At 43.4% G+C, this 11,285-nt stretch overlaps 2 protein-coding genes across 6 annotated transcripts in view; one reads left to right on the forward strand and one right to left on the reverse strand.

The window, feature by feature from the left end:
* Positions 1–5,396, reverse strand: part of FKBP15 (FK506 binding protein 15) — a 53,073-nt gene extending 47,677 nt beyond the window's left edge. For 2 of the 4 annotated variants that reach the window (XM_015568786.1, XM_015568785.1), the window contains exon 1: positions 4,993–5,200. In XM_015568786.1, the coding sequence (XP_015424272.1) occupies positions 4,993–5,168 (176 nt within the window). In that variant the 5' untranslated portion in view covers positions 5,169–5,200. Of the gene's footprint in view, positions 1–4,992; positions 5,202–5,226 lie in introns of those variants that run through there. The other 2 variants (XM_015568788.1, XM_015568787.1) reach the window with 2 other exon arrangements.
* Positions 5,397–5,548: 152 nt separating this feature from the next.
* The window catches only part of SLC31A1 (solute carrier family 31 (copper transporter), member 1), a 28,909-nt gene continuing 23,172 nt past the window's right edge, over positions 5,549–11,285 (forward strand). Inside the window, exon 1 of one of the 2 annotated variants that reach the window (XM_015568789.1) lies at positions 5,549–5,688. The gene's annotated coding sequence lies outside the window, so the exon portion shown is untranslated. The remainder of the gene's footprint in view (positions 5,689–11,285) is intronic. The other variant, XM_006771198.2, reaches the window with a different exon arrangement.

The following is an 11,285-nucleotide window of genomic DNA, read 5'->3' on the forward strand; positions in this document are numbered from 1 at the left end:
AAAAATAAATAAAAATAAATGTTAGGGGCAGGAACCAAGATGGCGGCACACACTTGCACTTACTGCCTCGCACAACCACATCAAAACTAACTCTAAAAGACAAAACGGATATCATCCAGAACCACGGGAAGGCTGGCTGAGTGGAAATTTTACAACTAGAAGGAAAGAGAAAAACGCATTGAAACTGGTAGGAGTTGCAGAGGTGCGGAAGTGTGGAGGTGCGCAGAAACGGGCTGGCAACTGGGTACACTGTTGTCTTTTTCAATTGGAGGGAGATACAAGCTCCCAATTGCTCTGAACTCTAGTTCCGGGCGAGACTCTGGGGACCCAGACTCATACGGGGAGAAACTGGACTGTCTGGCATCGGGACGGAATGCGAGGGCGGCGTTCTCTCAGAGGTGCTTGCAGCAATCATTGTTCCTGCACAGGGCCGCGGGGACACAGAGACCCAGGACCTTTCCAAGACAGAGCAGATTGGCAGCCACTGCGGTTTGCTTTGCCTTGATGATCCCCTGAGTCCCTGCCCCACCCAATTTACAACCCCACCCAAGCTGTGAACAGAAGCTTTCGCATATGAATGGCCTGTTCTTTTGCAATCTAAAACCTAACAAACTGCAGCTCCGTCAAAGAGCACCAAAGCTTCCAAAAGAAGGGCTACACAGTAGCCTGCATTGCTTCATAGCTGGGCCTCATCTGAGCACTTCCAAACCCCAAACAAAGAGGAGGAATCCGCAGATCTCTCTGTAGCTCCTGCTGGGTGGACTCAGGCAATGGCTGACTTTGCACCTCTTTGGAGATTCAAGAGCCAGTGTACCCAGCGGTCAGAGTGAGACCATACCAGAGTACAACTCTTCACATTCGTAAGAGACACACTCAGGGGGAAGACTCAGTGAGCACCAAAGCCCCACTGAAGCAAGTCCTGAGACATCAAACTACTGGATATAGAGTTCAAAACCAAACTTTTAAGGTTTTTCAAGAATTTTCTGGAAACCGCGGATAAACTTAATGAGACCCTCAAGAAATCTAGTGAGACCCTCAAGTATACGAAAAAGGACCAATTAGAAATTAAGCATACACTTACTGAAATAAAGAATTATATACAGAGATCCAACAGCAGACTAGAGGACCCCAAGAATCAGGTCAAAGATTTGAAATATGAAGAAGCAAAACACACCCAACCGGAAAAGAAAAAAGAAACCAAAAATATGAAGATAGTGTAAGGAGCCTCTGGGACAACTTCAAGCGTACCTATATCCGAATTATGGGGGTGAGAATAAACTGGTGAATATAATAGAATCAGGGGCATAGAAAGGGAGTGGACTAACAATTCTCAGGGGGAAGGGGATGTGGGGGGTGAGGGAAGAAACTGCACAAAAATCATACACCTATGGACGAGGACAGTGGTGGGGGTAAGGGCATGGGGTGAGGTGGGAACTGGGTAGAAGGGAGCTATGGGGGGAAAAAAGAGGAACAACTGTAATAATCTGAACAATAAAGATTTATTAATAATTAAAAAAAGAATCTAAATAAATAAATAAATGTTAGCCAATGCACTTAGCTGCCAAAGTCTTTATCTAACCTTAGCTTTATATTCCTTTTCTTTTCTCATCAAAATAAGTAACACATGCATGCTACATCAATATATTTTAATAAATAGGGTTCTTTTTGTTGTCAAAGTACTTCTTTGTTCTTTTACTTTTTAGCTGCATGGCCTTGGGCAACTTACTGCTCTGATCCTTATATCCCCATTGGTAAAATGGGTATAATAGTAAAAACGACCTCATAGAGTAGTAGAGAGAAGCAAATATGATAATGTAAATGTATTACTTAGAAGGACGTACAGCGCCTGGCATTAAGTACACCATATATTATTTTATATACATGTACACACATCCTATTACCTTAAAATGTTGATTCAATTCAGATACTCCTGTAGAGAAGAAACCATGCTCAATCTATGCATAAACTGGCTTGCAACTATAAACTGATATTAACAAGAATACAAAACTTTAGAATTGAGAAAGGTCTCGAAAATCATCTGGGGAAAACACCATAATTGAACAGGTTAGGGTATGGAGAGCCACGGATGAGAAGTGACTTGTTTAACATCACACTCCTAACCAGGGCAGAATCAGCATTAGAATCTAGGCCAGTGATGGCAAACCTTTTGAGCTCGGCGTGTCAGCATTTTGAAAAACCCTAACTTAACTCTGGTGCCATGTCACATATAGAAATTTTTTTATATTTGCAACCATAGTAAAACAAAGACTTACATTTTTGATATTTATTTTATATATTTAAATGCCATTTAACAAAGAAAAATCAACAAAAAAAATGAGTTCGTGTGTCACCTCTGACACACGTGTCATAGGTTCCCCATCACTAATCTAGGCTTTTCTGTGTCTTTTAAGTAACTTAAAAATACTTCTTGAGGATCAGTTCCAGACTTACCTTTTTCTACCTTTATACTGGTGATATCATTACTATCCTATCTAATAAAGACAGAATATGCAAATTGACCATCACTTCACAACCAAGATGGTAGTGCCCACAGTCAATAAGGAGGGACTATGCAAATTGACACAACAAAGATGGCAGCGGCTGGGCCAGGAGCACACGAAGGCAGAAGGCGGCTCCAGACTGGAGTGAAGGCGGAAAAGCAGCTCCAGCCGGAGCGAAGGTGGTGCCAGCAGCCAAGGGAAGGAAGGCCTATTCTTGCAAGAATCTTCATGCATCGGGCCTCTAATGCTAATCAGATTTGCCTTCACATATCTATACTAATAAAAGGGTAATATGCTTCTTAGACTGGAAGACCTTCTGGGAGACCTTCCAGAAGTCCCGGATTGTGAGAGGGATGTCCGACTGCCAGTTTAGGCCCAATCCCTAAATCGGCAGTCGGACATCCCCAGAGGGGTTCCAGATTGTAGAGGGTGCAGGCGGGCTGAGGGACACCACCCATGCACGAATTTCATGCACCGGGACACTAGTCTTTTATATAATCTAAAACATAAGTATATACATAAGTAGCCCCTTAGAATGCTTTGTGATTACTATTACTGGATTGATTTTACCCAACTACTAAACTAGAAGTTTCTTAAGGGGCAAGAACTTTGCCTTATTCTTATCTGCTTTAGCGGAAGCCAAGTACCATATAATTAGCAGGCACTGATATATTTCTTTATTTCAAAGTCACAATGGTGGGGAAAGAGCTAAGCCCTCCAAAAAAGCAAACTTCCTGATTACTACTTCTAAGTTAAACATGGACTTTAAGAGGCTTGGAAACTTGGAACACATTATCAACCATCTAGACAGCCATCCTAGACACGAATACTCCCTTTTCTATCAGGCTTGTGTATTCTAAACGGAATCAAGTAAGTCATATTCTTAAGTCAAGAAAAATTAATAAGCAAGTATATTTATAGTAAATTACAGTTATAAAACAGGAAGTGCTGCGGTCATATGTTCTACTTCCTTAGAGAAACCAAAGACGGACTAGCTGAATCAGAGAATATTGGGGAAACTTCCTAAATCCTCAATCTTAAATCTGATTTGGTTTTTCTGGTTATTACTGGGAACGAAAATAACATATCTGTATAACTTTGTTTACTAAGCCTTTTACCATTCAATTAGCTGTTGTCTATGTTTAAGAGCACAGTCACATGCCTAGAACTAAAGCGCCTCAGGTCCTATGAGCCTGCTCAGGAAAGTAGCCTAGTGGAGCCACCAAGAACTGATCTCAAAGCAGGAATTTGGAAAAGAGCACATGACTGTCATTTTTCACCCTGTAATTTTCAGTCAGCAGTAGACTGCTTGTTGCATGAAAATCAAAAGTTCTAACACTCATTTACAGACATCCCCAAATACTTTCACCTCGTGAAGAATGTAAATTTTAAGTATATCTTGTAACCTTTCATATGGCACAGCCATGTACAAAACAGGTTTGTATGAAAAAACATTAATTCAAAAGGCTTACTGCATAGTCAACAGCAGCTGGATGGATTGTGTGGACATTTTCATGAATGCTCCGGGTGGAAGAGGGGAAAAAATGAATCAAAGCACAGCTTAATTCTAAAATAACTGAGAACTGAAAGAACCCAAAGTGGAACGAAGTGGACAAAGGCCATCTAAAGTGGGGGTAGTTAAAACAGGTAGTATACCTAGTCACCGTGTAAGTCAAAAGAAAGGCAGTGTCATTTTATGTATTGAATCTCTACCAAGACTGGAAGCAACTTGAGGACAGGTTTGATCATCTTTGCATCCTCTTAGCATTCAGTAGAATAAGGGGTATATGTTGGTGTATTCATCATTCTTCAATACATTCTTAAATTTGTTAAACAAATGTTCAAAGAAAAGTTCTGCAAGTATCAGAACTTGTTAGCTCACAAGGTTAAAGGGAGTCAAGCTGTCTACTGACACAACACAAGGGAAACGGCTACACTGATTACTGGAGGAGACAAAGAGCTGCCGCTTGAAAAACTGTACCCCAGACCAGTATGTACAATGACCGGAGGCAGGGAATAGCGACCGCAGTCTCTTAGATTGGTTTTAAGCTTTCGAGTGCAATTTCATGACTATTATTCATTCAACAGGCACTTCCTGAGCACTCACTATGTACTGTACTGAGCACCAGGCAGAGATGAACAAACATAAGAGGTCTCTGTCCTGTCAGGGCTCATAATCCAGTCGGCTCGGTGTGCAAGAACAGAGGTAATCACGCCTAGCTGTGGGAATAGGGAAGAGAAAGCAATTTTTTTCTTGCCTGGGATGGTGAGAGAAGAGAAAGTACCCCAAAGGTGACATCCCTGAAGGATGCTCAAGCTGACTCACCAAGGCCAATTCTTAAGTATCACCACTTTGTCCCCCTCGCCCGCCAAGAGAAAGTCTTCTATTGGCCCCAAGTGACTCCTATAAGAACTCTTGAGGCAGGTATCCTCATCAGCCATCACCCGCATTGCACAGGAGAAACTGTGACCCAGAAAGCTAAAGGCGAACCTCAGAGTGATATGCGTGTCAGGGGAGATGCCAGGCCCAGAAGGCACGTGGGCAGACTCAGCAGTTTCGAGCTCTGCCAGGATTCCAAGACCTGTCTGCAGAGCGCCGGAGTGTGGCAAGGGTCTGGACCCGGAAGTTGGGGAGACGTCTGAAAAGAGAGCGACCCCTCCAACCATCTGCCCGACTTCCTCAGCCACGCCTTCTGTCCCACGCTTCACAGTCACTCACACTCACCCGCCGCTAGGCGAGAGGAAGTCGGTGTCGTCTTCGTCGCCCGCACCGAACATCGCGCTGGCTTTCGCCCGGCAGCCGGGAGGAAGTCGGAGCGTTTCCTGGGCCTTTAGCCGCCGACGTCGTGAAATGCCGCGGAGGCGTGCTGCTTTACGGCAGGACGAACTCTCGCAAGCTAGTCCACGGGACAGGAGGTGGGGCAAAGACCTGGGAGGCACGCGCGCGGCGTGACGTCAGGCTTCTCCAGCCCTCAGAGGCGGCGAAATCCGCGGGAGCTCCGACGTCCTGAGCAGGGATTGGCCAATGAGGCAGGGGGCGGGGCAGGGGCGGGAATGGGCGGCCTCTGTGGCAATCGTGGACACGTCGAGCCGGTCACTAGTGGAGGGTGTTAATGTAGAGTCGTGAGGGGGCGACTGGAAACGGTTCTGTAAAGGAGACGCCGGTGGCGGGACTCGGTCTGGGAAGGTAAGGCCTCCTTCGCCCCTCTCTCTACCTTGGCACGAGCACAGCCCCTTCCCCTCCGGCACCAGGACTCTCCGCGCCAGTTTACCCCGCTCGGCGAAAGGAAAAGGGCCCGGGATGGGCATTCTGGAGGTCTCCGCTTTCGGCCGGGCCCCAGCAGTGACTTCGCTGGAGTGACCTTGAGGCAAGATGTTCGGTGCCTCAGTTTCCCCTCCTGTAAAACTGGCCTGGCGCCCCTACCTTTTGTACCCTGTGGCCGACCTCGGTATTTATCCGACGGGCCATTTGTGCAGTGCTTCTGTGTGTCGGCTGGCGAGAAGCTTTTAGACCCCAGAGGTCATCGAATTCAGTCCCCTTCTCCCCATAATCCCAGGGTTTACAGGTAGGAGAAGAAGGAACGAAGTACTTGAACGAGTAGTCTGAGGTCACGCAGAGTCAAGGGCAGGCCGGGGCTGTATCCCCGGCCTCTGGATTCAGGAGCTGGGGAGCTGCTGCAAGTCCCTCACCGGCCCGCCAGCACCGTGCGCCCTCCCGGAGCGCTGATGGCTGGACTGTGGCTGCCTCTTGGGAAAGGCCCCCTCTCTGGAGCCCGCCGATGCAGGTGAGGTGCAGGGGAGCTGGGACCTTCCACAAAGGAGGCAGCGTGAGCTGCTGAAAATCTCCAGCCCCAACCGCCTGGGTTTTGCTCAGTCCTCCTGCCGCAGACTTAAGTCAGCATCAGTTCTGGCCGACTTCTCTGCCTCCCGTTCCCAGCCGCTCTGTTTCTTGTATTTCTTTGGTTAATCTGGCGTAGTTCTTGGAACAGGTTCTAGAACAGGTTCTTAGCCAAGGTGTGGATCAAGCAAGTTCATGTCCCACCGAAGCGTCCATTCCCACAGATCTCGCTGGAATTGCACTCCAGCTTCTCTCCATCGGATTAGTACAACAGGTGTCCCCTACCCGAATGTTTTAATCTGTTCGCATGAAATTGAAGTGACGTGATTGGTGGCTCCCTCCCTGAGAACTTCGAACCTCTTGGCACTTCCCTTGCTGTGCTTTTTGTTATAATCTGTGTACTTCTCAATTGTAAGCTTCCCAAGGACAGGGATCGTTTTATTCATCTTGATGTCTCCTTGTGCCCCAGAGCACTATGCTTTCTTGCCCGTAATGAATTCTTATTAATGCTTCGTTAGGTTGAAGTAATGGAATTCATCCTTGTTCCCTTATTCCTTAATTTACTCTCTTAGGGTCTCTTCCCCCCATGTGACCCAGAGAGCCCAGCAATGGCTCTTGCCTTTCATAGGTAGCTTCCAGAAAAATAAAAATGCTGTCCTATCTGCGAACTGTCGGGGGTGCTTAGTCTTTTGTTAATTAAAGATGATTTGACTATGGTTTAAAGCTGCGGGGAGGGGACTACGGCAGCTAGAAATGTTACATGTAACTCTAATTTTTGTTGGTAAAGTATTACTCTGTTGAACTGGGGATAGGGCTGTTGTCTACTTCCTGTGTTTACTTTACAGATTAAGATGGTTAAAGCAGTGATGCAACTGGTATCTAAGCACTAGAACAGGAGCCCTTTAGAGTAGCTCTGTTTAGAATGTGAAGTTGGTTACTTCTCGGGAAATAAGAGAATGAACTGCATAAGTAACATAGCTCTTTTTAACCCCTCTCTTCAGTGCTGGTCATTGTCACTTTAGCACTAAAACATCTGAGTGGTGCTTTTAAAAAAAAAACACTAAAGCAGTGGTTCTCAACCTTCTGGCCCTTTAAATACAGTTCCTCATGTTGTGACCCAACCATAAAGTTATTTTCGTTGATACTTCATAACTGTAATGTTGCTACTGATATGAATTGTAATGTAAATATCTGATATGCAGGATGGTCTTATGCGACCCCTGTGAAAGGGTCGTTGGACCCCCAGAGGGGTCACGACCCACGGGTTGAGAACTGCTGCACTAAAGGATCGTTTGACTGTTTATGGTGCATTCTGAATGGGGTGTTTTATCTAGGGTATTTAAGTAATCTTTTTATATAGGTAGGAATCCTAAAATCTGGATCAGCCCTTTTGGTGATTGGAATGCCACAAATATGCCTATCCAGATCACTGTTGTGGTAAAACCACAGCTGGTTCTGATTGGCAGTATAAGGAAATGGAAGATAGTGGTGAGGCTTCCTTATTCCTTAGTTTTTGAACTGCAGGATTGGGTGCACCTAAAAAGCCACTTTCTTCCTGAATTAGAATATTGAACTAGGAATCAGGAAACTTACATTCCTATCCCAAGTCTTTCTAACTCACTCTGAGCTTGGGCCAGGCTCCCTGAGCACTTTGTAGAAGGAGTGGTTTAGATCCAGACGTCTGTTAAGTACTGCTGGCGGTGCAGAGGTAAGTTATGGCACACTCTTGATCTCAAGTTTGAATTAAGAATTTTGTTTGCATACAGCTTTTAGATGTATTTGTAAAATGTATCAACACCTTAAAGACTAGCCAGGAAGCAGCAGTTTTAACAATTACTTTCAAAATCAAATTTTGCTACAGAGATGACAATTTTTATATACAGCTACACCCATACTAATCTGTACTGGTGAATGCATTTTAAAATTAATAGATCAAAGTTATAGCAAAGTTAAATCATAGGTGTGGTAATAGGTATATGAGTTGAATATAGGTTTGGGGGGTTTGGTATTGTGCATGTTCTTTCTGTCCAGTCACTAAAAACAGAAGAATGTTAGAACATAATTCAGGAAATATTATCTGAAAACCTGCCATGTGCTGGATATTGCCTAAGATAGGAAAATGAGTTAGTCACTAATAGTTGAGTAGTGGGGATAATGGAAGTATACAAATAGCCATAAAGAAGACATAACAAAGTAAGTCCCATTGGTAGAAATTAATTATTGAAGAATTTCAAAGGAAGAAATGATCATATCTAGTTTGGAGGAGAGTGTGGGGTTAGATAATGGACTTGAAGATGAGTGGGATCCAAGTGGAAGCGAGAAAATAATACTTCCAAGATTGAAGGGGTGGCTTTGGCAAAAGCAAAAAGGCAGGAAAGTAGGCAAAAATTTCTTATAAGAATTGTCCTGTTATCTGATGCAATTAGGGGTGGTAGTTAGTTAACTGAAAAAGTAAGTTAAAACACGGAATCATACAGATATTAGTTACAGACCTTAAACATTTTACTTAACTTAAAACATAAACATGTTTTGCCATTCTTTTAACGTAAGCCTTTCCTTGGAGTGTAGGTTCAGGGATCTGCAAATTCTAGTGTGAGGGCCAAATCTTACCCTAGCCTGCTGCCTGTTTCTGTAAATAAAGTTATTAGAACACAGCCAGGCTCATTTCTTTACGTATTATCTATGGCTACTTTCTTTCTTTTTTTCTTTTTTTTAAAATATATTTTATTGATTTTTCACAGAGAGGACGGGCGAGAGACAGAGAGTTAGAAACATCGATGAGAGAGACATCGATCAGCTGCCTCCTGCACATCCCCCACTGGGGATGCACCCGCAACCCAGGCACATGCCCTTGACCGGAATCGAACCTGGGACCTCTCAGTCCGCAGGCCGACGCTCTATCCACTGAGCCAAACCTGTTTCGGCTTCTATGGCTACTTTCACATACAAGGTAGAGTTGAGTGGTTGTGTGTATCATCTTCATCTAGTCTTTCCAAAGCTTTCAACTTGGTTTTCTAGAAACAACTACTCCTAGATTCTTAAGCTCTGGAGCCAAATTATTTTGCCATGTATTAGTTGTGTAGGCCTTAGGCAAATTGCTCAGTTTCCTCCTTTTAAAACAGGGACAATAATAGTATCTAGTTCTTAGGGTTCCTGTGAAGATTATCTGAGTTAATTCATGTAAAGCACTTAGAACAGTACCTGGCAGGTAGTAACTACTCAGTTAATTTTAGCTGCTGCTGTTGTTTTTCTCTTCTCATCTATACTTCATTGCTTTACACAATACTTCATTAAATTATGTATTTATAATAATTAGCAGACTAGCATAAGTTGTTTTTGAACAAACACAACTGATACCCTTTATTAGTACACAACCTCACTGAGAGGGAGAACTGAAGTGTTACTCCGATGATATTGGAGAATAACTTTGCTAGTGTGTTATCAGTTAAGTGGTTAAAAGAGTTCTGTGGGATAGTTTGCTAAGAGTGTAAGACAGCAGTACACTTAGGGAAGTAGGGGATTAAAATTGAAAAGGAGACCAGGGCCGTATTTGTCAATACCTTGAAGGCCAAGATGACAAGTTTGTACTTAGCTCAGTAGGAAATGGAATTTTTTTATTCTAAATGACATAGTGTTGTAAAAAAAATTCAAATGGTTTAGGAGTATATGAAGTAAAAAATAAAAGTTTCCCCACCCCATGTGAGTAACTACTTCATTTTTCTAATAATCCTTAGAATGTGGAATTGAATGAGATAAGACATGGTAAACACTATTTGGGACACTGGTATTGATCTGTTAAAAACCTCAATCCAGTTTGGCGGGGGGGAGGTGGATCATAATATCAATTTTTAATTGAGAAAAAATAAAGGTTCTAGACTGAACGTGAATAAAATTCAATGACTGCTCTGAAGGTAACAATTTATACCATACTCTTAAGAGTCTCTAATCCTTAAGTGTGTTCCTCTCTTTGATCCAATTTGGTTCTGCTGTTGATTCCTCTTTGTACCTTCCTCACCAGAACTGCTACAAAAGAGAAAAGGATGATATGATTATCACTGGAAAAGCAAGTGTTTACAGTGACAAGATGACTTCATGTAGTGGAAGATGTCAAATAAGTCAGTGACCAGGTGGCACAAAGATAACTGCCATTAAAGTTGGCAAGTTGCCAAAACCGGTTTGGCTCAATGGATAGAGCGTCAGCCTGCGGACTGAAAGGTCCCAGGTTCGATTCTGGTCAAGGGCATGTACCTGGGTTGCGGGCACATCCCCAGTAGGAGATGTGCAGGAGGCAGCTGGTCGATGTTTCTAACTCTGTCTCTCTCCCTCCTCTCTGTAAAAAGTCAATAAAATGTATTTTTTAAAATAAATAAATAAATAAAAATAAAGTTGGCAAGCCAGGCATAATTGGGGAAATGGAATGGCGGAAAGAGGGCAGGTTGCTGATGCCTCCATCCCACATGCAGCTTTTAGCATAATAAACCCATTTTAAAAATCAAAAGTTTTCTGTACTTTGTGACTAAGTGTGAGAACTCATCAAGAGTCTGATACTTAGTACATTAAAATTAGCAGTTTATGCCAAAAGAAATCTTATAGAAGAGACTGGGAAGGAAATGCTTTTGAAGTTCCACTGCTTTGAGTAACAGTTTATAATTTAGGTAACATCCCCAAGCAGAGGAGGGGCCCATCCTTAGGAATGCAAAGCCCTGCAGAGAAGGAAAAGGTTGAGAAGGGTCCACCCTACCTCTTTTCCTTTACACAAAGGCCTTAGGCTTTTGTATACAACCTGCTTTTGTAGGCTGAGGACATTATGCAATACAACATAATGTGATGGAAGCATGCATTGCAAAAGGAAATACGAGGGATGATTTGAAGGGAACTCATAAAGAGAGCAAAACTCTAGTAGCCAGTGAAATATTAGAGGAGCTTTTTTTAGCCAGGTTGAGTCT

Source organism: Myotis davidii, unplaced genomic scaffold (genome assembly GCF_000327345.1).
Source record: "Myotis davidii unplaced genomic scaffold, ASM32734v1 scaffold64, whole genome shotgun sequence".
Classification (NCBI taxonomy): Eukaryota; Metazoa; Chordata; class Mammalia; order Chiroptera; family Vespertilionidae; genus Myotis; species Myotis davidii.